Source organism: Castanea sativa, chromosome 1 (genome assembly GCF_040712315.1).
Source record: "Castanea sativa cultivar Marrone di Chiusa Pesio chromosome 1, ASM4071231v1".
Classification (NCBI taxonomy): Eukaryota; Viridiplantae; Streptophyta; class Magnoliopsida; order Fagales; family Fagaceae; genus Castanea; species Castanea sativa.
The window spans coordinates 25573694-25600622 of NC_134013.1; the positions used below are offsets into that span (position 1 = coordinate 25573694).

Below are 26929 nucleotides of genomic sequence, written 5' to 3' on the forward strand. Positions count from 1 at the left end.
AGAATCTACGAAGGAGGTGAATCTACCCATTTTTTAGGAGAGGGTTAAAAGTGTTGGCGAATAGATAAAAGGAAGGTAAGTCGAGGTGAAAGAAATACAGAAAGGAGGAGAATATTTAAAAAGGTAATGAACGAGAAAAGTTTAGGAAGACTTACTTTAAAGATGAAATGACCACCTCGGACTAAATCTTGGGAACTGTGAAGGAGTCTGTAGGTCGAAAAATTTTGCAAGTTCGTTGTATGGATTGTTGAAGTGAGGAGGCTGTTTAAATTGTTGATATTTATATCAGCAAGAGTTATGAAGCAAAAAGTTCCCGCCTATGTTCCTATGTAATCTTCAACCATTGGATGTGCATTGTGTGGTCGAATGTGGGGGACAAGAAGCCTTCAGAATTTAATTAAGGGATGCTCCGCATACCGAAATGTCAAGAACATGCAGTGAGCAGTTCAATGGACGTCATCATTGTCATGGAAGAGGTGTGGTGAGTACGGATTAATGGGGACAGATGTTGAGATCCTTTTTCCTCCCGAGGGAGCAGAAATGAGAATCTCGAGAGGCTATTGTAAGGTCAATGGGTCCCGGAATATGTGTTGGGTTGGCCCAAGAGTATTTGTTGGGCTAAAGGCCCAATCCAAGGACACTGAATGGTCCGAGGATGTATAAAAGTCAATCCATTAAGCAATACTAATAGGTAAAGAAGTGATATCTAGTCAAGCATATTTAAGAGGGTGATCCGAGGAAGAGTATGTCCTTGGCTATGTAAAGCTGAGGTAGGAGAAAGGCTGGTTAACGTCCACATGCAATATTCTAGAAGACCCTATTAGTAAGGGTAAACATGGTAGATGTAGAAGATAAGAAGAATGGCAGTGGAATATCTAAAGATAAAGCTGTTACCACCGCCACCGCATTGAATGCCCTACAACTGCTTCTCTGGCTGTATTGATGGGGAAGTGATACCTGAGTATCAGGGTTCAACCTTATAGCTACCTCCACAGACTTCAAGAGAGGTGGATGAGACAAATATCTAAGTCAGTAATCTGATCCATACGTGGACGGTGGGGAGAAGAGGGTGAGAGATATAAAAGGAAGAGGAAGATATACCGGAAGAGGGGAGGAAAAAGAGAGAGAAAACATTGTATACATCACCATCCTTAGTTGTAATCTATCTTTGAAAGAGATAATAGAAATCATTCTCGACTTGTGTCCGAGGACAAAGTTCTTTCATATAAACAGTTCTTTGTGTGTAATGTTGTGATCGAGCTCATCATTGTAGTTATCTAACATCACTAGAAACTAGATTTCAAACCCACTCTCTACAAATTTTATTGTATTGGGCTTTTTGGGCCTATCCCCTTCTCGCTGTTGGGTTTGGGTGCAAATTGTGTCCCTACAGTTGTGAATTCTCCTTAGTTTTGCAATCATTGTGGCTCGTTACGTAGTCGCAATGGGTATCATCTCTCTCTCTCTCTCTCATCATTTCAAATACTCTCCTATTTTATTATGCTGATCTCAACATTCTCAGTTCTCATTTTATCTCTCATCAGTCTGATTTTGCCTTTTCAATTTATTAGTATAAGAAAATAAAGAAATTGTAAAATTTCATCTACTTGCAAGTTATTTTTTTATTTTTTTATGCCAATAACTTCAAGTCTTATTTTTACTAAATTTTGTATAACTTCTTAACAATTACCTTAAGAAAATTTCCTAAAACCGCCGTTGCCCCTTGTAAATTTTCCAACTACGCAATGGTGGATTGGTTGAAATTCCTCAACCCACCTGACTAGCATACAGTAACTATCAAATTATTATTAAAAAAAAATTGTACTCTCTGACCCAACATGTGGTAAGCTATTTTTGGGATTTTGCAAACCCAGCATACAGTTAGGCAGGCTCAACTCAAGTGATGCAAGGGTTTAAGGGCTAAGCCGAAGTCACCAACTGAGCCCAATTTGGAGCCATATATATACACATATATAAACGTAAGCCTAACAATTAACACAGTAAGGAAAGAAGCAGAGCTGGGTACGAGGAAAAGTAAAAAATGGAAGACATAGAGGATCTGGTCGTCGGAGCCGGTGGTGCTCCTCCTGGTTTTCGATTGCCATTGTCTTCTGTTGGACTCAAGCCCAAGAAGAAAAACAACAACGCCACCAAACCTAATACTAAACTCTCTCAAATCCCTGGCATTCAGGTCTCTCTCTCTCTCTCTCTCTCTTCTTATCTATTTATCTTTACTATAACCTCGTTTATCTAAATTAAATCTTTCCTGTTTTGTTTTCTTAAAATGTTTTTTTTTTTTTTTTTGCAGACAATATATATCAAGACCTTTGGGTGCTCACACAACCAGGTATTTTTTTGGACCCACTTGCTTAATTGAATAATTAGGGCCTTTTTAATTGCTGGAGAGATTGCTGTTTCATATATATAAATTTTTAATTAAAAATAAGAAAGAATAATTATAGTAATTAGGGCCTTATTGTTTTTGTGAACCAACTGGATGGAAAAAATATTGGAGGAAAGCAGGTGGTGTTAACTGTTAAGCCCATGGCAGTTTGATTATCAGAAATGAAATATTTCACATTATGAAAAATTCTAAAGCTAATTGTAGATAAAGTATCAGAAAGTGTCATTACTATTATGAACTTTTTTGGGCACATAGTGGAACTGAGTAAGATTATCAGGTGACCAGGAGAATTAGTTTTTTATTTTATAATTCAATGGTTGGGGGTTGGGAGGATTTGAACCTGGATGTTTCTATTGGAAACACCAGGAGGTGCCAACCAATTGAGCTGCAAGGCTCTTTGGTGACAAGGAGAATTAGTTGAGAACACTTTTGGTGGGTATGTGGAAGTTTTATTAAGCAGTTTTGGTCTTCAACATTGGCTAGTCTTCGAGTGAATGATTTCTGCGACACATTCCTTGGGGAATAATAGGACGTGATTGAAGGGGTTTGATGGCCATGTATGTGGAAAATGTAAGGAAACTGCTGCTGGCTGCATTCATTTCGTGGATCTGAGAAAGAGGGAAAGAGGTGTAGCTGATATTAAAGATTAGAGAAACATTTTTTTCTTTGTTAGGAGTATGTGCAAGGAAATATTCTAGGCAAAAATGGTTCAAAATCTACGTAGTCTCAAATTAAACTACAGTTTTTTTATTTTTTTATTTTTTTTTATGACGTGAAACCTCACCGAGGTAGGGCCTTTTCAATAGAAGGTTTATTTATTATTATTATTATTTTTAAAGATATTATATAGACAAATGTTAGGGTTTGCAAAGGAATGCATTCATGCTATTTTTTATTTTTTATTTTTTATTTTTAAGTAGAGAAAGTGTTTATTAAATGCACAAAAAGGGTAACTTCATTTATAAATTAGCTCCAGTGGTTAATTATCTCCCTTTTTTCTTACCAGCCTTGTAGTACTGGTATCTATCTATCATATATATATATATATATGCACCAAGGTTAATGATATCTTAATGAGATCAAAGCTGGTATCACCTTCATTTACTTCATTCATCAACAGTCTTTGTGTAGACTTTTTACTTTTTTTTTAATAAATCTTGTTAATTGTTTTCTTTACATTATTTTTGCTGTCTCAGAGTGACAGTGAGTACATGGCTGGTCAACTTTCTGCATTTGGTTATTCATTAAGCGACAGTCCTGAGGAAGCAGACCTGTGGCTGATTAATACGTGAGCATCATTTCCTTTCCCCTCATATTTAACTTTTATTTTTTTGGTCTTTCAATTCTTCTGAGGACATTTATAAATTTAATATTTTGTGGCAAACCTTAAGTGCTTCAAATAGTGGTTGAATGCTGCTGGAATCATAAAGAATCATCAATGTCATATGTCTTAGTTGTCCAATGGTTAATATTTTTTAGTAGGGGAATTTAGTACAGAACCACCTAAAGGATTGCTTGCTCATTACTTCACCTTTCACAACACGTACATACATATATTTTTGTGCGTATACCTCTTTACTGGTATTTGCAACACATCAATTTAGCTAAAACGTGCATGTAGAAATAAGTCTAAAATATATGTTGTGCATTACTAACACATGTATTTAACTTGTTAAGATGTGTGGCTTCTCAATATCTTTGTGATGCAGGACAATTGATAATTGATCAGATTGCATTGAAAGATTTATTAGTAATAAGTATAAACGTCTCAAAAGGAAGGAGAGAGAGAGAGAGAGAGAGAGAGAGAGAGAGAGAGACTTCTTGCAAAGAAGCTGGTAGGTTAGAAGGGATGGTGCTGAGCAGAGCAGAAACCCAAATCAAATAGAAAAGGACAGGACAGAGTTTTCCTCCAAAATAGTCACTACGTGGTTTGGAGGATAGTTCCTCCAATGCACTTTGTGTCACCTTAAAAAACTATCTACATGTACTTTTAGTCGCATGACCTACTTAATTGTCATGTGATTTGTTTAAATGATTTAATACATGTGGATAGTCTTAGAATTGAGAATTGACAATCATGTCAAAGAGTTCTACATTAACTTGATGAATTTCAAGAAAACTTTAATCAAGAAAACTGCGATGATAAGGTTGGAACTTCAAAACGGTTGAGTCAGCATTTATACATGCATTGTCAACATAGATGTCCATATGTGCATATATGTAGGTACATGTATTGCAATTTGTACTTGAATGTCTATCAAAAAAATATGATAGAAATACAAATTATTGGCATTATTTGGGAGAAATTGAAAAAAAGGCTTCCAATATGTAGGAATATTTGTATGAACTGATTGATTCCCAAGATTCTAACATTTATTGTCAAATTTGCTTGGAAACACCACCAATGAGCTTTGCCTCAAATGGCATCATTACCTCCCCTTATAAGAGTAAGGTGGACGGTAAGATTATTGGCATTTGATATACATTAACTGATGCAGATGCACAGTTAAATCCCCAAGTCAGTCTGCTATGGACACTCTAATAGCAAAATGCAAAAATGCAAAAAAGCCTCTTGTGGTGGCTGGATGTGTGCCACAAGGAAGTCGAGACTTGAAAGAGCTTGAAGGGGTCAGTATAGTTGGAGTCCAGCAAATTGACCGTGTGGTTGAAGTTGTGGAAGAGACCTTGAAAGGTCACGAGGTGCGGCTTTTGAACCGCAAGACATTGCCTGCTCTTGACCTTCCAAAGGTGCAAATTGTAGATTTTCATTGCTGTATATCACATTATTGTGTTCAAGGATTTTATTTTTTATTTTTTTATTATAATCCATTTCTATCAAATTGTTGGCTTTTCTTTGGTTTCATAGTTTTTTTAAAAGACTGGCTTTGGATCTGTTACAATTCCCTTGAATTTGCTTAGAGAGTAGTCTTTAACTTAATTTTTCTAACAGGTGAGAAAGAACAAGTTTGTCGAGATTCTTCCAATTAATGTTGGTTGTTTAGGTGCTTGCACTTATTGCAAGACAAAGCATGCTCGTGGTCATTTAGGGAGCTACACAATTGATAGCCTTGTAAGTTCATGACATACGTGTTCACTATTTATTTGAATTAGGTTTATATTTTATATGAAGCTTAATGCGGCAGGTCGGGCGTGTAAATACTGTAATAGCTGATGGAGTTAAGGAGATATGGTTGAGCAGTGAAGATACTGGAGCCTACGGTAATTTGTAGTGATCTTTCTTTGTGTTACCATGTGAAAGTATTTGTCAATATGAAGCAAGTTCTGTTTCTGCAGAGTCTATTCATGTAGATCATATTGGAGTTTTTAAAAGTAGTTTTTGTATTAAACATAGGTAAAATGATATATAAATTTCACATAATATGGAGCAATTGTTACATTGCTTGAGTTATAGTGCTCCAGGTTAAATGCTTACCTAGAGAATTTATATTTGAATGCTATACTTGACATTTTCTTTATGTCCATTTTCATTTTTAACATCATAAGACTTCTTTAATCTTTTAGGCCTGAGGTAGACATATTACTTCCAAATTAAAAGAAAAATTAAGACACCAGTTATAATTTTTTTTGTTGAATAACTATGGTCTCTGGAAATTTTTTAGGTCGTGACATTGGGGTCAATCTTCCAACTTTGTTGAATGCTATTGTTGCTGAGCTTCCTCCTGATGCAAGCACAATGCTTCGGATTGGGATGACAAATCCTCCTTTTATTCTTGAGCACTTGAAAGAGATAGCAGAGGTTTTGCGTCACCCATGTGTGTACTCGTTTCTACATGTACCAGTTCAATCTGGGAGTGACGCCGTCTTGAATGTAAATCCTAACAGAAGATTGACACCATTTTTTTATTGCTGCTAATGCTTATTCTTCTCTCTGAGATCTCTCCCCCTTCAAAAAATTGTATTTATAAATTTGAGGTTAATCAACTATTACTGCCTAGAATTCCTGTACATGTTGGTTTTTTATACAATTGACCATTCAATACTCTTATTATCTCAGGCAATGAATCGGGAATATACTGTGAGTGAGTTTAGGACTGTGGTTGATACCTTGACTGAGCTTGTGCCTGGGATGCAGATAGCAACTGACATAATATGTGGATTTCCTGGTAAGTAATTGTGGTTTCCAATGCATTGTACTTCTACTTGCTTTCACAATTATTTTGTGTGCTTGGGTTTCCCTCTATTTTATTTTATTTTATTTTGGTGTTTGGGGGGGGGGGGGGGGGGTGTATCAATTACATCAACCTCCCTTGAGGTTTTGCAAAATAACACTTTGCCCCAAATGTTGGACGAAATGACGCTCCCCTCTTTAGGTTTGTATAAATGAGACAAAATAACCCCATGCATGACATTCTAAAAAAAAATTCCATTTTTTTTAAGAGAGTCCTACCCAAACTATGGACAAGAAATGAAACTAGGCGCATGAGCTTTTTTATAAATAAAACTCTGCCCCTTGAGGTTTGTACAAATGAGTAGGAATCTTGTTTAAAAAACAATTGAATATTCTTTAGTGAAGTAACACTATAAGGGAATGAACTTATCTGTTGCATTTATAGAAACCACAAGGGGCAGTGGCATTTATAAAAATGTTTGGGCAGGAGTGTCATTTCAACAATCCTTAAAGGAGTTTGGTTCAATGTTGTTAAAAGCGTGCCTAAAGCTTAAAGCTCCAATGTCTATAAGCACTTTGGTTGGTCAAATCAAAACTCATTTAATGAAATGAGCCTTAGGCACACTTTTTAATTTTTTTTGTTAAAAAATTTATGAATCATTAAAATTTATTGCTTGATCTTGAAGGAAATGAACCAAGCATATTGGCAAGATATATTAATATTTTGATTTATTGTTTTATTTATTTCTTACATGCTATGAACTTTTTATTAGAGGTTATTATATATTGTATTTGAAAAGATTGCTTTCTTAGTGTCTTAGGGAGGCCCGGCTACCTCTGTTTAGCCAGATATTCTACTTTTTTTCATTTTTTCCGATCAGTCATGGGGGGATCTCGCAGTTTTTTCATTGAATCCAAGTTTTTTCAACTAGTTGTAGAGGAAGGGGGGCGCTATTTCTCGTTACGGATTTTTGAGAGGGGCAAATACTTCATGAGATCAGTCTTCATGGGCAAGAATGCAGTACAATGGCTGATGAATAATATAGAAAACATTGTGGTTGGGGCTAACTCTAAACAGTTTTTCACTCTCAGAGATGGTGACAGTGCCTTTACTTTCCAACGTAGTACCAATTCTTTTGGTCAGTTCTTTCTATTGATTGAACTCAAAGTTGGCGGGTCTAGGAGGTCGATTTTTGTCCCTGAAGGCAAAGAGAAAGGTGGTTGGAGGGTGTTTGGCCTTGAACTTAGAAGGATGTTGTCCCCTTCCCAATATGCGGTTGGAAACAGTCATCCAACTTTTATTCCTCAGGTGTATAGGCATTCATTGGAGGCTCAAAACTCTAGAACTTATGCTGATGCTGTGCAAGGATACAATGGAAAAGCGAAGGATAGACAGCAGTTGCAGCAGTTAAGTATCACAGATAAGGGGAAGAGGACACAGTTGGGAGAGGAGAAGAGGGTGGTGAATCCAAGTTCAACAGGTGCCAAGGGGGGGGGGGGATTTTCCGGTGGGAAAGCTTGAGAAGATGGCATTGGGAGAAGGGGAAAGGAGAGAGCAGTGCATTAATGAAGATTCAGAGTTGGGTGAGCAAAACCCGGCAGGTTTTAGGCTACGTTACCCATCTTTTACAAAAGCAAATGAGCATGGGGAATTGAGTGATGTGAGGAGACCATGCTGGACAGGGAGTAGTCTAATCGTGGAGGTTGACGTGAGAGGGAGGAGGCGGGTTTCCTGGGATAGAAGAAAAAGGGGAGTTCAGAAGCTTAAATGGGTACCACGGGCTGGGAAGGCTTTGAGCAAAGGCAAGCTGGTTTTGGGCCCTAATAAGATAGAAGCCCAAAAGCCAGCTGGAAGCTTAAGTCTAGGCCCTATCTTCACAAGCCCAATACACTTAGAGTTGGGGGAGTGCTCTACTCAGTGTGGAAGGCTTTTAGGCTCAGCTGATACTCAAGAGAAGGACGGGGTGAGCCCAAGGGTGAGTACGAAGTATCCCGAGAGGCCAACACAGGTGGCCGGAGGTCTGAGGAGGTCACCGACGGCACGGTTTCAGGCCAAGATTGGTGGCTCATGCTCCTTGGTGCCCCTGGCGACTCCGATGTGCTCGGTTTTGCCGGTACTGGAGGTGCGTCACACCGGACTGAGCACGAGGGGCTCCGCGAGGCCGTTACTGGTGGCCGGAATTCCTGTGAGGTCACTGAGGGCTCGAACTCAGGCCGATATTGGTGGTTCGAGCTTCTCGGTGCCTCCGATGGGCTCTGGGTTGCCGCTACAGGAGGTGGGTGGTACCGGATCTCAGGTGGTTTCGATGGTAGGAGTGTCGGGGTGTACTGAGCCTTCTCCGACGATGGTTCGCAGGCTTATTGTTGTCTGGAACAGTAGTTTGGGCTTCTCTTTGTTGCTGGGTGGGTTGGTCTCTGAAGGTAAGAGGATATTGACTTTCAATTTAGTGCCACGGTCGTTAGGACCTTTCCTCCTTGACCTCATTCTGGAGTTGGTGCAAGCTAGACCAAGGAGCTAGACCAAGGGGCTTGGGGGTAGTGGGTCAGGAGGTCAATTCTCCTCGTGGGAAGGAACTCTGCCTTCCTGGGGAGGTTATGATTGTGGAGGAAGCAGCGGTTATTGATGCGGGTGTTGGTGAAACAAATTTGTCGGTTGCCTTTCCTTTGCAAATCTTTGATCCAAATGTGCCAACAACCTTGGCAGAGTTGGAGGAGGTTGATGAGGTTTTAAGTATTGAGACCAACACAGATATTTCTAGGTGGGTGAAACACAGAATTCCTGGTTTTAGTAAGTTGGTTGGGTTATCTATGACTCGACATGAGAAATTAAGCATTGCTCTCTTACAGAGGCTTGAATCAGAGATGGAGGCAGCCAATGTGTTACACAGGAAAGTAATGGGCAGCAAAAAGGTGGCTAAGTCCAAGAATAAGGGATGCAGAGAACTGCATAACTTGATTTCTTCGGTGAATTATGACAGAAGTTAGAGGGTGGTCTGTTGATGGTGTCTGTAGTTGGGGATTTTTTAGTGTTTATGAAGATAAAAATGGTTTCGTGGAATGTTAAGAGGTTTAAATAATCCTCGGAAACGTCTTGTGGTGAAGAACTTGTTGCGGGAGTGGAAGTGTGATGTTGTTTGTTTACAAGAGACAAAAATTGCTAGCATGAATAGACAGCTGATTTGTAGTTTGTGGGGTTGTCCTTATGTGGATTGGGCTGTCTTGGAGGCTGATAGGACTGCTGATGGTATTTTGCTTATGTGGGACAAAAGGGTTTTGGATAAGGTGGAGGTTATGGTTGGTATATTCTCAGTGTCGGTAAAGTGGAAAGGGGTGGGGGATGGGTTTATTTGGGCTTGCTCAGGCGTTTATGGCCTAAATGAGAATGTTGAGAGGGGTCTCATGTGGGATGAGTTAGTGGGAGTTCAGCAGTGTTGGAGGATTTCGTGGTGTTGCTTTGGGGGCTTTAATATAGTCCGCTTTCCTAGCGAGCGGAGGGGCGAGACTCGTTTGACCACGGCTATGGAAATATTTTCTGAATTTGTTGAGGACCTTAACTTGGTTGATTTGCCTTTAGAAGGAGGTAGCTTTACTTGGTCCAGTGGTTCGGATCAACCTTTGATGTCTAGGATTGACAAAGCTTTGGTCACCCCAGATTGGGAGGATCATTTCCCAGATGTTACTCAAAGGATTTTACCCCGTACTGTCTCAGATCACAGTCCAATTCTCTTGGAAGCAGGGGGAATGGCAAGGGGGAAAAGCCCATTCAGATTTGAAAACATGTGGTTGAAGTCGGAGGGATTTGTGGATAGAGTTCAAACATGGTGGAATCGACATTCCTTTGTAGGTACTCCTAGTTTTGTGCTTGCGAAAAAATTAAAGGCTCTGAAACAGAACATTGTGCAATGGAATCGTCAAGATTTTGGTAATGTAGCGCGTCATAAGAAGCAACTTTTGGAGGAGTTGACAACCTTAGACGCTAAGGAGGGGGCTTTTGGTCTATCCGATGGGGAGAATGTTCATAGGGCTGGTTTGCGGTCCCAGGTGGAGCATCTTCTATCCTTAGAAGAAATTTCCTGGAGACAAAAATCTAGGATGTTATGTATCAAGGAAGGGGATAATAACACCAAGTTCTTTCACAAAATGGCTAACTCCCATAGAAGGTCTAATCTTTTAAGGAACTTGGAGGTGGATGGGGTGGTTTTTGAGGAGGCCTCCGAGGTAACTTATCAAATTGTACAATTTTATAAAAAGTTGTACAAGGAGACTGAGGAGTGGAGGCCTTTGGTGGAGGGATTGAATTTTGATCGTATTGGGAATATGGAGAGGGTTTGGCTTGAAAGGAAGTTTGAGAGAGAGGAGATTCTTCAAGTTGTTAGGGATTTGGAAGGGGACAAAGCCCCAGGTCCGGATGGGTTTACTATGGCGTTCTATCATCATTGTTGGAAGGTAGTGGAGAAAGATGTCCTAGCGGTCTTTGAAGAGTTTTTCCACCATTGCAAGTTTGAAAAATCCCTCAATGCTACCTTCATTGCTTTAATTCCTAAAAAGAATGGTGCCTCCAATATTAGAGATTTTCGACCTATAAGTTTGGTGGGGAGTGTGTATAAAATCTTGGCTAAGGTCTTGGCTAATCGCTTGAGAGTGGTTTTAGATCAGTTGATTTCTGAGAATCAGAATAGCTTTGTGGGCGGGAGACAAATCCTAGACTCGGTTCTCATTGCAAATGAGTGTGTGGATAGTCGTGGGAAGAGCAGGGTTCCTGGAGTTATTTGTAAGCTCGACATGGAGAAAGCTTACGATCATGTGAATTGGGAGGTGGTGTTGTATCTGCTGAATAGGATGGGTTTTGGAGTGAAGTGGTGTAAGTGGATTCATTCTTGTATATCCACAGTTCAGTTCTCTGTTTTGATTAATGGGTCTCCAGCTGATTTCTTTGGCAGCTCAAGGGGTTTAAGACAAGGAGATCCGCTATCTCCTATGCTGTTCTTGATCTTGATGGAGGTGTTTAGTAGGATGTTGAGAAGAATGGAGGGAGCTGGTTTGATTCGTGGTTTTAATCTTGGGGGTAGGAGGGATGGTGGGGAACGTGTTTCACACCTATTATTTGCAGATGATACTATCCTTTTTTGTGATGCTGAGGTGGAGCAAATTCTTCATATTCGGTTGTTGCTCCTCAGTTTTCAGGCGGTAACAGGTTTGAAAGTCAATGCACATAAGAGCGAAATGGTTCCTATAGGGGAGGTTGGTGATGTGCATGCTCTGGCTGATATTTTGGGCTGCAAAGTTGGATCTTTACCTATGCTGTATCTTGGCATGCCGCTGGGGGCTTCTCACAATTCCCCTTTAATTTGGAATACAATTTTGGAAAATTTTAAGCGGAAACTATCTGGGTGGAAGTTGTACCTGTCTAAGGGGGGTCGATTGATGTTACTCAAGAGTACGCTTTCTAGTCTTCCAACTTACTTTCTATCGTTATTCACCATTCCTACTCATGTGGCTAATAAAATTGAAAAGTTGCAAAGAGATTTCCTATGGGGAGATAGCAAGATTCATTTGGTAGGATGGGATAAAGTTTGTGCGCCTATAGCCAATGGTGGCTTAGGGATAAGGAAACTCACTACCTTTAATAGGGCTTTATTGGGGAAATGGTTGTGGCGGTTTGGAAAGGAAGAGGGTCGGTTATGGAGGCGGGTAGTAGCCTCAAAATACGGGGAAGACTGGGGGGGATGGACCTCAAAGCTGGGTAGGGGAGCTCATGGGTGTGGTTTGTGGAGAAGTTTCCGCATGGGTTGGGAGGATTTCAGCAGAAATTGTCAGTTTGTGGTCGGGTTGGGGAATAGGGTGAGATTCTGGTAGGATGGGTGGTATGGGGATCAACCTTTTCAATTGGCTTTCCCAAGGCTGTATGGCATTGCCATTGATAAGGAGGCTTCTATTGAAGCTTCTCTGCATAGGCAGGGGGTGGAGGGTAGTAGATCTTGGAATGTTCGTTTTAGCAGATTCTTTAACAATTGGAAGATGGATGAAGGGCTGCAATTTCTTCGTATATTGGGTGCTTTAACCCCTCCTATGGATGTTGGAGACCGGATGAGATGGAAATTGAAGCCTAATGAGGCTTTTGACATCCGGTCGTACTATTACAAATTAAGAAACTCCCCTTCAACTATCTTTCCTTGGAAAGCGATTTGGAGAGTAAAGGCCCCTAGGCGAGTTTCTTTTTTCGTTTGGTGTGTAGCTTGGAATAAGATCCTAACGGGAGACAATCTGAGATTGAGGAGTTTGAATTTTGTGGATTGGTGCATTATGTGTCATCATTGTGGAGAGACGGTAGATCACTTACTCCTTCATTGTGAGGTGGCCTATTGGTTATGGAGCTTTGTTTTCAGAACTTTCGGCCTGGCTTGGGTTATGCCTAGATCGATTTCAGACTTGCTCTTTGGTTGGTGGAATTGGCTGGGAAAGCATTCGTCTCAGATCTGGAATTTAGTCCCGTTGTGCCTCCTTTGGTGTATTTGGAAGGGGCAGAATCGGAGGACTTTTGAGGATTTGGATTGCTCTAGTGATCAGTTGCTTGCTTCTTTTAGTGGAACTCTTTTTGATTGGTCTCAGGCGTGGGGACTCACGTCTAGTGACTCCCTCCCTTCTTTTCTCTGCTCCCTTTTCCTTTTGCAATTTCTTAGTTGTATGGTTCTCTCTCTTGTCTCTCTTTGTTTTTCCTCTTGTATTTTCTGGGTTGCTCTGTGTTTTTCAGGCATAGAGTAGCCGTTCGTATATATATAATTCTTACTTATCAAGAAAAAATGTGTGGTTTACTTCAACCAAGCACACACTTGTGCTTTGCGCCTAGGCTCCAAGAGGCATTTGTGCTGAAGTGCACTTGATTCTTTTACCAACTCTGGGTTGGTGTAATTTACCCTTTTTTTTTAAAAAAACAATGGTTGCTTAAGTAGAATAAGTTGAAGGTCGATAGTGTGCTCCAACGCATTTAATGTAAGAACATGCAGCTATGTTGAAATTGTATGCGACTCAAGAAGCAATTAGTAAATTTCTTGTCTAAGTTGGAAATTCTTCAAAACAAAAACTGATGCTGGGATATCAATGCTCTTTGGAAAAATATGAATTGGTCATTGTCATGCCAATTCTTTATAATAAATGAAATGTTTTGGAAGTTATTCACAACATGGACTTGGGGAAATCTTTAGAGATTAATCACGCTTTGCAATAAACATTTTAGATTTTTAGTTAGATTGTGCTTTACGAGCCAATAATAGTAATTTCTTTGGGCTTTTTTCAGGTGAAACGGATGAAGATTTTGCTCAAACTGTAAGCCTTGTCAAGGAATACAAGTTCCCTCAAGTTCATATATCTCAGTTTTATCCTCGACCAGGTATGCCGTTCATGACAATGTACAGCACTCTCAGATTTCATCATTCTGCTTATCATGCTATATTGCCATGATAATTCCGTTGTGATTTTTTAGCATGTTTCTGTTGTGAGTTGTGACATTGTTTTAATGGCAATTAGCTGCATTTTCATCTGGATTGCAAATGATTTGTTGCAGGGCAGCTGAAAGAAAAATTTTGATTTATCTTTTGTGAAGGTGCATGACCACCATAATTTGCATGTGTTAGACATGGCTTAATTAAGTTTAGTATCTTACTACCACTGTTCAGAAACATTGGGAAAAGGAGAAAAAAATGACTCCCAGTTTTCAGTAATTCCTTAATCCATTGTATATATTTTAGAAAATAAGGATTTGGAGTGATGCAAAACTGCAAATACAACTCACAGTGTAATTACTAATCCTGGCATGAATGCAGGCAGATTGAATGGGTTCTGGCCTTACCAAAGAGGAAAGGAAACACCAAACAACAACAAAACCTTTAGTCCCAAAACTATGGGGTTGCTATGGATCCTCAACATACTAGAGATCGTTCAAAAAGCAAAAAGAAAGAAAAAGTATCAAAACACTGCTGATGAGCTGTATCACATTGAACCCCACCTGAATTTGCTTGTACTATACCCTCCACAAATGACAAACTTATAAATATATATGCACTAACCTTGTCCATGTGGGCCTGTGGTGCACATTGCCTGACAGATTTCATAGGCATTTAACAGCTTGTTTGAATTTTGAACTATGATACTAAAAGCAATTTAAAATTATTTTGTAACCTGTTTCATCATTCTAAATTTAGGGACACCTGCTGCAAGGATGAAGAAGGTCCCAAGTAATGTGGTGAAGAAACGAAGCCGTGAGTTGACTTCTATTTTTGAAGCTTTCACACCATACAATGGAATGGAGGGTAGACTAGAAAGAATTTGGATAACTGAAATTGCAACCGATGGAATTCACTTGGTAAGACTGGGCAAGTGTTTGAATGCATTTTTGGTGCTTTTGGATTCCATATGTGCATCTTTTATTCTGGTGGGGTTTAAGGGTATGGTTTCAGCTTATTTTTCAAGTATTGCAAAACTTGATTATAGTTGCTCTTATGGCATATTAATATTTGTTTTGGTTATATAAGAGGTTGGGTCTTAGTGCGATGGAAAGTGCCTTCCAACAAAAGCAACAGGTCATGGGTTTGAGTCTAGGAATTAGCCTCTCAAAAAAATAATTGGGGTTAGGTTGCCTACCAATTGCCTCTCCCTAACCTTGAAAAAGTTGGATTCTTGTGCACTAGGTGCAACCTTTTTTTAGTGTTTTATTTGAAGGGGTTGCTGTCTTATTTTTCTTGAATTAAATTTGTGTCTACTTAATAAAAGAAATCTTACAACTTTTTGATATAAAAAAGGGAAACCTACCTTACAACTTAAAAGAACAAAAGCAAAAGAAAAAGAAAATGAAAAAAAAAAAACTATATTTGGAAGCCAGCAGTAGCTCATAGGTTGGGTTCTCCAGCAATCCACCACTCAACCAATGTGATAGGGTCTTGAAAATCCATAACCAACACTGAATGAGAAGGGTTGTCATATTGACTGAATTTTGAAGGGTGGTCGGAATTGGTTGGATTCATAGAATCGGCTTGTCAAGGATGTGAAGGAAGAGATTTGGTGGACGATGGTGGCTAACATGGATATCTGGCAGACAATGATAGGAAACAAGTCTGGCAACGCTGTGATTATTGTAATGGGGTTAGGTGGGTGAGGAAGGTGAGGGATGGAGGCGAGAAAGAGGGCTGTGGCTAGGGAAGGGGATTTGGTTAGTTGGGTTGAAGGTTGTAGGAGCTGAAAGCCAGCCAGCAATCTCTAGAAAAGAGGGAATTTATTGTTTGATATATATATATATTGGGTGCAAGTCATTTTATTAATCTCTTTAACAGATTTAATTACTTAGATTTGTGGAGAAATGCATTTTACTCCAGATGTAAACTTGTTTTCTTTCAATTTCCTTAATAAAAAAGCCCTCTGAGGCAGCTTCTTGTGCTTTTGACCAGGAGTGTATTTTTCCACATTACATTATCATGTGTCAATTTACTGTATAATATTTCTATTTTCTAACCGGATGTTCCTTCATTGCCAAGGTTGGCCATACCAAGGGATATGTGCAGGTGCTAGTAATTGCTCCTGAAAGTATGCTTGGAACCTCAGCTATCGTGAAGATAACAAGTGTGGGAAGGTGGTCAGTTTTTGGAGAAGTGATTGAGACCATCAACCATATCAATGATGAATCATCTTTAAGAAACAATAAGCCTAGTCAGGCTAAATGTCCGCCTTGCACTAACCCTATTGAAAGTTGTGCATGTACAAGAGAGCCAGAACCTTGTCCTTGTGGACCAGAAAGCTGTGGAGATTGTGGACCAGAAAGCTGTGGACCAACTACTTTTGAAGAAAGTTCAGTTTCAAGGAATTCCATGTTTGCAGAAGATCTAAACAGCAGAAATCTGATCGGATGGTTACTAAGGAAGCGGAAAAACCATGTGCACAAAAAAGTGGAGTGCGAAATTGCCTCGGGATCCATGAAAAAACAAGAATGGGCCCAGGGAAGCATGGGTGAATGGGGTGTTGTCGATAAGGCTCTTTTGGGTGGAATATATGTAAGTTTCTTGACAATCATGGCTTTACTGATTCATCTTGCAGTTAGGACTCTGGCGTCCAATTAAAGAATTTTGATTGTATTTGTCCGTTTCTGTGGGAACAGAGAGAGAATTTTGTTTCAACATTTATTTCGGAAGTTAGTTTTGTTATATGATTGTTATGTTGGATAGCTCAGATGCATGTATTTTACTAACATTTTTTAGTAGGTGTGCCATACTGCCCAATTCTTTTCTCATCATTTCAGTTTCCTCTAATCTTTGTTCTCAAAACTGCTTGAGACTGGGCAACCATAGTTCTAGTAGGCTGACCCTTGGTCATTGATTACTACACAGCAAGTACACCGATTGATTACTCATTCACTCAACAGAACCTAGAATTGGAGCGAGAAAGAATGAGTTTTTCCCCCAAGTTGCAAGAAAGAATGATTGTTTCCATAGATAAGATTAATGAAGCTAGAATGTACATATATCCAGGAAAAATTGAACTACTATTTTGGGTGAGGATAGCAGGGAAACTGCAAAAGCAACATTGCTGCATATCCTTCTGTCTTATGCTGCTACAAATCTGATGGTTTAATTTACTGAACCATCTTTTGTTCACTAGAATTAAGTAAATGAATAATAAACTGATAATAGCCTTCATCTCAAAGTAGCATATCTGACTTGCCCGGTAACCTCTTGAAGAAATTGACGGGTACAGAAGGCATCTTGCTTCTGAATCGAGGGTGTCGAAGCAAGTACAGCCCAACCAGCACTGCAACTACTTGGAAAGGAGTGACATATATGAACACAGCCCAGATCAATGAGAAGATGATGAAGATTGCCGTAGCTCTTGGATCTCTCCAGCTTAGTAAAGCTAGAGCCCTTTCCCCTTGCGATGCTAAATCTCCAACCACAGATTGCACCTTACCTGCCACAATCCGCAACCTATCATACCTCGCCCTTACAAGATCTGGATGTCTAGTAGTTGGGAATGTGTCAAATTCCTCATCCAGTTCATCTGAGTGTATAAACTCTGCTTGTGATAGTCGTGCATCCATGTGAGGTGGCTGCTTTGGCCTGAACCGATAGTTCCATATTCCGATCACAAACAGGTAGAGGAAAATCGTAGGTAAGACCAATTCTGGGTAACAAACCAATATCAAAAACAAGACGTGCACTAAACATGTCGTGATTGGGTTTCTCCAGAGACATATTTCGTTGATCCACTTACAAACCGCTGTAACCCCTGAAAGCAGAGACATGATGCGAGAAAAATTGGCTTTGCTTCTCCTGAGACTCCACAAGTGAATATCTACATCAAGCATGTACTCAACAATTTCATGCCGGAGGGGTGGCTCTGACCTAGCTAGCCTGGCTGCCACAATCTGCATTGCGTGGTGGCGAAGCCAATCATGGTGCCTAAAAGATATGGGTTGGATATAATGCATTTTTGGAAGCAAAGGGTTTCCATATTGTGCCACCAAGTTAACCCAAGAAGTACAAGTGAACCTCAATGCCAAATGAAGCTCACCATGTTTCTTCAAACCAGATCGTTCGAGAACCAACAACGGATAATAATGGGTATAAACCCGATTAGTTTCTAAAGTCGATAGTCGAATTCTTACCTTCCCAATCCTTTGATCTCTTGTGTCTTCTTTGCTTCCATTAACATGGCAATTATCGAAAACACCGACAGTGATTACAGTACATGGATCATGAACATCCCAAGTATACTGCTCATTCCAGCGAGGAGCCAGAGTGTCAAGCAGCGTTCTAGTCCGAATCCATTTGTTGCCATACTTGGCCACACAGTATGCATCTGTAGTCCCACCATCCTTTCCCTTCATTGGAAGCAAATTCTTTGCACTTAGAATCCCAAGTTCAAGAAATCCTATGCTTGGTTTTCTCAAGTGTTTGGAGGAGGGCTGTAGATCACTGCTGAAATGCGTGGACTCATCAAGAACATGATAACCTGAGTCCACATAGATTCTAAGGAGGATCTTGCTTGTAAACTTGTCTTTCTTCTTGTCGGCGTCCGCTTCAAGTTCAAGATGCTTGTGCAGACTATGCCAGCGGGGTTCGGGTGCTTTGTGGTGGTCATGTCTGTGCATAACGTCTCTTACTGATACGACCAACCGGCCTAAAACCTCAGGTCCTCCCTTGTCCTCCACAGTAATAATTATGAGGTCTTCAAGAGGCTCCGATACCACAAACATGAAGTCTTCATTCCATTCAGTGTTCATTCGCATATGGGTAAACCGAGTGAATTTCAGCTGATTCCCAACCAGTACCTTCACACGTGTTTCTTGAGCTCCTCTTTCGGAGGGAATAAGATCCTGAGCTCCAAGTACATCAATTTTAAGGTAGTATAGTCTGGGGGAGAAATAAACCTTGGATCGTGTATTGGACATGTTTGAATGACTTATGTTGTGAGCATCAGAATGCCATGCATCGGGAAAGGCCTCATCAGCCTGTGTTCCTACCCAAACCGCAAGCATAATTTCTCCTGAGTTGTGCCTGTCCCCTTTCTTGTCCTCCAATTTGTACCACTGAGGAGCCAAAGGACTATCTGGTGGCAGCCGAAGAGGAATTTCAGAAAGATCAAAACTAACTCTCCCAACAAAATCATCTTTCACAAGATCCTTATCCATCAAAACCACTTCGAGGACACTGGATTGCAGCCTCTCTTTTGAGAAAGCAAAAACTTGGTTCCACACCGGGTATTGGTTCTTCTCCAATGGTTTCGTTTGCCCTTTGTAGTTCCCAAGCTTCACTTCCACATAAGGATCAAGGCTTCCTGTAACATCCATGACAGGAAGATCTCTGGCCTTGACCACATTCACATACAAGTAATACATCTGCTCCACTAGATCATAAGTACTCGATGTCTTGTCTCCTCTGTGCCGAAGACGTGCTGCCAAGGGAGGCCTAGTTTCCTCCAATGCAAATGGGTTCTGCTTCATCGTCGGAACCTGCATGTGCATCATACTAGCCGGCCCTGCTCGTGCAAAATCGGCCCTGGTCTCAGCCACAGCCGCTGCCTTTTCCTTCATAAATTTGTTACTCTCGAACCCCCCCAATCCACCAGTATTGTTTTTCTCGAACCCCCCGAATCCACCGCCAGAGAACACTGAAGGTTGTGGAGCTTGATGGTGTTCATGTGTCCCGGCTCCTATAGTGTGAAAAGTTCTCACTTCTTTTTCCTTTTTCTTCTTCTTCATTCCCTCAACCATCCTTTCTTCTTCTTCCTCTTTTTCTAGTACTTCTTCAGGCTTGTAATTAGTATTTATCTCTTTCAATGGTACTGTGTTTGATTCTTCAGCACCACCATCTTGTGGTGGAGGTGCATGAAACGCAGATGAGTCATGAACTGCGTAAACTCTGAGAGCTATATCGCCTTTAATATGAGAAAAGAGGCCACGTTTATCAAGCGGGTAGCGCTGGATAATGGCTTCAGATTCTTGAAGAGGTATGGAGGAACCATGGAGTCTGACACGACCGAGGAAGTTCTTGTGGTGGCCGCCTTTTCGGTCATTGTACACGATCACATCAATGGTCTTGTGGTGAAGGTCTCTGGGGTTGTTGACATTGAACACTAGCTTCTCATTCCATTGGGGGTTGAGGTCTTTATGCTTGGTTTGTGTCTTTTGTTTCTGCCCATCGAAATCTACTTCTACAAAGGGACTGGCAGAGCCTTGGTCGTCTTTTGGCATCAAGTCACTTGCATCTTGAATCTCTACTACCAGTCTGGCCATTGTGGTTGTAGCTAGTTGGGGAGCTTCACCGTGGAGTGTGGACAGTGTTTTTGTGATGAAAAGAAAGGTGGGTGGTGAAAGAGTAGGAGTAAAGAAGAAGACAGGAAGGGTGGGGAAAAGAAATGAGAGATAGATAGGGGGAGAGGAGAGTAGGAGGTGGTGGAGATGAGTTGTGAGTTGAGTTGTGACTATGAGATGGTCATTTGGAGTATGAAGACAGAAACATATGCTGGACACACAGGGCGTGTAAGGTTTGGTAGTGTGAAGTGGCCCCCCAAGTCATATGGCTTTGATAGGGAGAGATTCTTGGTGGGTACATTTGTGTTTTATCTGTGTGTGAGAGAGCTAGAGAGAGAGAGAGAGAGAGCATAGGGTAGTTTGGGTGCAATTTCATTGTAATTATAAAGTGGGGTTTGACAGTGATAATCTTTCATAGGTAGGGGAGAAGTATGTTGAAGTATTAAATATTAATACTTGGGTCTTAAAGTGACCACTGACCACTTCATTGAAGAAACTCATAAAAGTTTTTTTCCAAAAGCAATCTCTACATTCATTAGAGGATCTCTCCCTTTCAAGGAATTGGGCGGATCCACTACCATTACTTGTAATACAGTCATGGCTGTCTATTCTTTGGGCTAAAAGTTCAACAACGTCATAATCTCCCTTATGCCCAACAGAGAAATGAATATGTTTTTTAGTAAAATTAGGGGTTTGGCTAACTTGTTAGCCGACCACAAAAGGTAATTTTTAGTAAATATCCCAACTTATTTATTCACAGTCATATTTTATCTGACCTTTAAGAAAATAAACCAACAGCAAATAAAGGTACAAATATGCACCGAAATCTCTTACCTTTTTTTTGCAAAGAAATTATAAAGAAAAGAATGAAAACCTTTATGTTTTGTTTTAAGATTATTCATCCTAGCTGAGTTTGCTTATTCCTTTGCTTTCATCAGGGGATCAAATTTCTGAGTTTTCTTTTTTCAAACTTCGGCAAGCCCAAATATTTGAACAATGGATGTTGTTTTCTCACTTGCAACATGACATAAAAACAAAGTTGCTTTAGCGTGTTTGATTTTTCTGGAAGTTCGTGTACAATTGCCCGACCTGAAAGACCAATAGAAATGCTCATGAGGTGCATTTAAGGACATTAGAGATAAGGAAAATATTACTTGATTGAATCTGCCAGCAATCAGTTTGTAAATATAAAAACTCTTTCTTTTTGGCAAAAGACAAGGGAGAAAATTTGTTCTTCCTGTACCATTGCAGTAGGGTTGGCTAACTTCCAGTGCATGCCTTAAAAAATGGCCACATATTAGTTTGGTAATATAAACTGCACGAGTATTGGATAGAAGCTTTACTCATGGTAGAGGGACAAATAGTTATTTTATCACGTTTTAGAAACTGTATGGCCTTTAAATTCATGGTAGAGTTAGGAGGTAGGACTTGAAAAAATGACAATAAAGTAAAACATTGGGTTAGAGTAAAATCTCTTTGAACTAAGCTCTTCTGTTATACATGAAGAAGATACCTTTTTTTTTCCCTCAAGTAAATTTTGAGAAAGAGACAAGTGGATAAAAGTAAAATAAGTGAATAATCTAAACCTATTATATATAAAAATAAATAAGTTCATCCAAAAATAAATAAATAAAAAGGTCGATGAGATGGGAGGAGCTTAGCATGTAAGAATGCCCTCCTTTTCTTTCTCTCCTTTTCACTTTGTATTTTTGTTTGTTTATCTCCATTATTTGAAAGACATCTTTCGAAGATATGTCCAAGGGTCCCCCTAACTTTTTCAAAGTTGGCCATCTTGGCTGTGGAAGAACAATATTATAAGAGTTATAGGAGACCCAGTTTGTTAGAAAGCTTTGTGTTGCATCCCAATTGGCTTTACAAATGCACACATGATCATTAAAAAGTTTATCATCAATTTGAACCAGCAAGCATCATTATTAGATGTACTCATCCATTATATTTTGACCATGTTAGATGATCTACATAATGAGAAAATAACAATCACAAAAGGAGGGAAAATTATAGAAAATTAGAATTAGTTGATACCCATCCTTTCTCACTATCAATCATGTCACGTCTCATTAATATCTCATGAATAGGAGGATCAATGGATAGGGATGAATCATGAACCTAAACTTCCAATTAAAATATTATATTTATAAATGTTAAATGTCTTGTTAACAATTACTTAGACTTTCTCAACAAAAAAAAAAAAACAATTACTTAGAGTTAATCATATCTATCTATTTTGCATTTTTCAAAAGTTAATGATAAAAGTAACTCTAGTAGGCAGAACTCTTTCTTGTATATAGCTGCTTTCTGCGACTATTACATTATTGATGATACAATGTTGAATCTTCGGATCTTTTCGGGGTGCAGTGGTGGGGGCAAAAGGGTATTTTGGTAAATTGGGAATGCATGGTCCAGAAATTAGTCCGCGAATATGCGGTGGGTCAAGGAAAGTCTGCGTCAGATGGCACATTGGGGACTGGGGAGATAGGTTGTTTTCAAATTTCAATACTTTTTGTGATAGTTTTGACCCTTTGGAATATTAGAGGGGGATGATATTACTTAGAATATTCACACCAACTCATTTATTTTACATATTTATTTTTATATTAAAAATTTATTTTTTTTTTTATTTTACACATTTATTTTTATAAAACACACACATCAGTTAATTTATGCTACCACCTTTTTTAATTAAATAATCAACTTTTTCAAATTTTTTATTATTTCTCTTAACTAACACTATACATACACGCGCTCTCTCTTTCTTTCTCTCTACCCATTTTTTCTGAAATTGCTCTCTCTCTCTCTCTCTCTCTCTCTACCCATTTTTCAGATCAACTCTCCTGATAGCTCCGATCCACAGCACTGAAACACACTCCGATCCACAACTCCGATCTGAGCTCCGACCCACAATCCACACTCCGATCCACAGCTTTGAGCCACGAGCTCCGATCCACCATCCACAGCTCCAATCCGAGCTCCCATCCACCATCCACAGCTCCAATCCGAGCTCCCATCCACCATCCACAGCTCCGAGCCACGAGCTCCGATCCACAATCCATGAGCTCCGTGTTTGTGTATCTTTGTTTTTTTTTTTTTTTGAGCAAGTGTATCTATGTTGATTTCTGTGTGGATGTGTTTGTGTGTGGGTGTGTTTTTGTGCATATGAGGAAAAAGAAGAAGATGAGCAGTTAACTGGGATTGTTGGGCACGGAGAAGAGAGAAAAAAAAATGAGCGAACAGGAAATTATATAAATAAAAAAAAAGGGATAAACGAGCTACAGTAACCGTGTTTATTTACACAGTTACTGTAGCTCATGGATGGATTTCCACAGTTTTAAACATTTTTACACCCACTGATGTGGGTGTTTTTTTGCTCAAAATGTGTAAAATTGGTAGTTTTTTCTGTTTTAGAAGTTTTTACATGAGCTGGTGTGGATGCTCTTATCCATCTAATTATAGACGAGTACAAATTAAGTGTTGTTGTCTTCTTTCCTCTTCTCTTCTCTTCTCTTCTATTTTCTTTATCCATCTAAATTTGTATTCTTGATTTATTAGTTTTTCTTTTTCCAATTGGGTTCCAATTGGTTATTTGAGCACCTTTCATGTTAGGAGTCAAATTTTCTCCTATTATAATTCAATCCCTTTAATGGATTGGTTATTAGTGTGCGTTTGAATGAGTGGAATGATAATTTTTTGTTTTTTATTCAATTTATATAGTTTATACACTTTTTCAAAGTTTTATCTTTTTAAAAAAGTATAATTGTCTAATTTAATTTTTAAGCCCATATGCCAATAAAAATAAATTCTTTAAAAACAATTTATAGATATACTACTACTATTAATTACAGGATTCTTTTGTTTGGGTTTCACTATTTTTATACTAAAATATCCCCACACAGATCCTAAAACTCTCTAAGATACTCCTATCTTTTAGTTAAATAATTTAAATTGAAAAACACATTGGTTAAAAAAGTAATTTATCTATATATATAACCGAAACTTTTGAAGATCCCACAATTTTCCACATCAACATTTTTTATTTATATTTTTTAATTTGATTTAGGACTTTTAATATATATTCAAACGCAAACACCTCATCTCTCATACAGTTTTCTATTTTGTTTTGGACTCTTCCTTATCTTCTTCTCTAATTCTCTAGTTAGTACATCACCATTAGGGTTTATTAAAAATTAAATTGAATATTACCGCACGATAGACTCACGCTCACTCCTCAAATACCACAATCGCCACACCAAACCACAAAGCAGTCTTCATAATCGTTTTCCCTGACTGTTGTGGATGTTAAGGTTGTTATTTTTTTTATTTTTTTTTTTTGGAGGAACTTTAGGGTTGTTATTTCTAGGTGTGAAGATTTGCTTGATGTCTATGGAGTTCCTATTGCTTCAACAGCTACGCATAAGCAAAAAGCGATATTACTTTTGACCATGTTATGGAATTGAAGATTAAGTATTTTGATACAATTATAGTTACTGCTTGAATTCCAACTAGTATTTTTCCAGCCTAGACGACCTAAGAACCTTTTTAGGATTGACCAAGTTGAGAGCATGTGACATGAAAGTTGTAATTAAATCTCTCTAAAGAACAAAAACCTCATTCAATTTTGGATTATTGGTTGATTTGTGTAGGTGAACTCTTATTTGTGTGTGTCTATATATATATATATATATATATATAAACTTGTAGGGACGATAAATCCAATATTACATGTGTATGTGCTTATTGGGTCAAAGGCCCAATTCGAGGACATTGAATAGTCCGAGGATGGGGAAATATCGACCCAAGAGGTCGTATTGGTGAGTAAAGAGGTAAAGTCTGATCGAGGTCATCCCGGAAGGTGGTCCAAGGAAGAATCTTTCCTCGGCTAAATAAAGCCAAGGTAGGAAAGTGTTGCCCGACATCCAAAAGCAATGTTCTAGGAGATCCTGTAAGTAAGGGGATGCATGGTGGGCGTACAGGATAGGAAGAAGGCCTATGAAATATCCAAGATAAAGTTGCTACCACCGCATTAAATGCTCTACAGCTAAACCTCTGGCTGCATTAATGGGGAAGTGATGTCTAAGCATCAAAGTTGAGCCTTACAGCTACTTCCAAAAACTTCAGGGAAGGGCTGATGGGACAAGTATCCAAACCAGTAATCTGATCCATAAGTGGAGGGTGTAAAAAGGAAGAAGGATGATATAAAAGGAGAGGGAGACATTCAGGAAAGGGGATCGAAAAGAAACAAAGAAAACATTGTAGACTGGATACCTTTATAATCTTCCTTCAAGAAGAAAGAAATATACGATCTAGCTCATCGGCTTAAATCCGAGGACAATTTTTCATCATACGAACCAGTCCATCAATATTGTTTTGTGACCTTGAGTCACTACCGTTGTTAACTAAGCCCATAAGAAACTAGATTTAGCACCCACTCTCTACAAATTTATTGTATTAGGCTCTTTGGGCCTATACCATTTCTACTATTGGGCCTAGGTACAAACTGCGACCTTACAAAACTTATTTACAGTTCTTTTATATTGAGAATTATTTGATTTTTAGGCATCATTAGTGTGTGGACTAAGTGGTTTTTTGAAACAATTTGCAACAGTTATGATCATGGACTATTCTTTCACAAACAATTTTCCACGTCAGCATTTTTTATTTATATTTTTTTAATTTGATTTTGGACTTTTAAGATGTATTCAAATGCAAACACCTCCTCTCTCATTCCTTTTTTTTTACTCTTCCTTCCCTCCTTCTCTAATTCTCTATTCACTAGATCCCTATTAGGGTTTTTTAATTATAATTTTATTGTGTTTTTGTTAATAAGAATTGTCCATTTTTTTTGCTATGTAGTCATATTTTTTTACTTTTTACTTTTATTTTTATTTGCAGCTTTCCAGGGCATTGCACAAACAACATGAAAATAGCTATCAATGCATTGTAATATGAAACAAAACGTTCTACGAATTTGTCAAGGTGGTATGAAATAATCAATAAAGTTCATATCTACCATACTTGAATATAAGATTGCTTTATTTTTGCACTTTCTTATGGTGCTTTGCTTAGCTTTTACTTTTTTGTATGGTGTGGCAAAAGAAATCATTTGATTGATATTTGATTTCTACAGTTACCAAGCATCTTAATAAGGGCATCAACGGTGCAAATATTTTTTTTGCACCCAACAATGTATCTAAATTCCTTACTCTTTCTTTTGGCTTTTTAGAAGTTTTAACATCTAAATTTTGGGTTCATATTTTGCAATATATGAAACTGTTTTGACAAATTTCAATTGCTATAATCATGGATTATTCTTTTGATGTAACCTATCTTTCTCTTATATTTTTTCTATTATGTAGTCATATTTTTTTTTTTTCTGATTCTTCATATTTTTAAGCCTTTAAGAAGTTTAACAACTTAATTTTTTTATTCAATTTTTGCAATATTATATTTTTGTTTCTATCATGTAGTCATATGTTTTTTTTTTTTTCCAGTAATTTCTAGGCACTGATTCTTTACTCTTTCTTTTTACTTTTTAGAAGTTTTAACATCTAAATTTTGGGTTCATGTTTTGCAATATATGAAATTGTCT

At 38.7% G+C, this 26929-nt stretch overlaps 2 protein-coding genes across 2 annotated transcripts; one reads left to right on the top strand and one right to left on the bottom strand.

Moving 5' to 3' along the window:
* Positions 1-1900: 1900 nt before the first annotated feature.
* On the top strand, positions 1901-16809 carry LOC142641156 (uncharacterized). The gene is made up of 11 exons (XM_075815554.1): positions 1901-2191; positions 2309-2347; positions 3601-3692; positions 4903-5152; positions 5355-5474; positions 5548-5623; positions 6025-6233; positions 6420-6528; positions 13828-13920; positions 14732-14892; positions 16058-16809. The coding sequence occupies exons 1-11, from the start codon at positions 2042-2044 to the stop codon at positions 16634-16636; spliced, it is 1878 nt and encodes a 625-aa protein (XP_075671669.1). The 5' UTR covers positions 1901-2041; the 3' UTR covers positions 16637-16809.
* A 171-nt stretch (positions 16810-16980) lies between these two features.
* On the bottom strand, positions 16981-20529 carry LOC142641146 (multiple C2 domain and transmembrane region protein 6). The gene has a single exon (XM_075815543.1). The coding sequence runs from the start codon at positions 20305-20307 to the stop codon at positions 17215-17217; it is 3093 nt and encodes a 1030-aa protein (XP_075671658.1). The 5' UTR covers positions 20308-20529; the 3' UTR covers positions 16981-17214.
* Positions 20530-26929: the final 6400 nt, after the last annotated feature.

What these genes read in the sequence shown, in the direction of transcription:
- LOC142641156 (XM_075815554.1), top strand. Translation starts at nt 2,042, where the DNA reads ATGGAAGACATAGAGGATCTGGTCGTCGGAGCCGGTGGTGCTCCTCCT. An exon ending in GCTACACAATTGATAGCCTT is followed by an intron (nt 5,475 to 5,547) that starts GTAAGTTCATGA and finishes TTAATGCGGCAG; the next exon opens with GTCGGGCGTGTAAATACTGT. An exon ending in TCAGTTTTATCCTCGACCAG is followed by an intron (nt 13,921 to 14,731) that starts GTATGCCGTTCA and finishes TTCTAAATTTAG; the next exon opens with GGACACCTGCTGCAAGGATG.
- LOC142641146 (XM_075815543.1), bottom strand. Translation starts at nt 20,307, where the DNA reads ATGGCCAGACTGGTAGTAGAGATTCAAGATGCAAGTGACTTGATGCCA.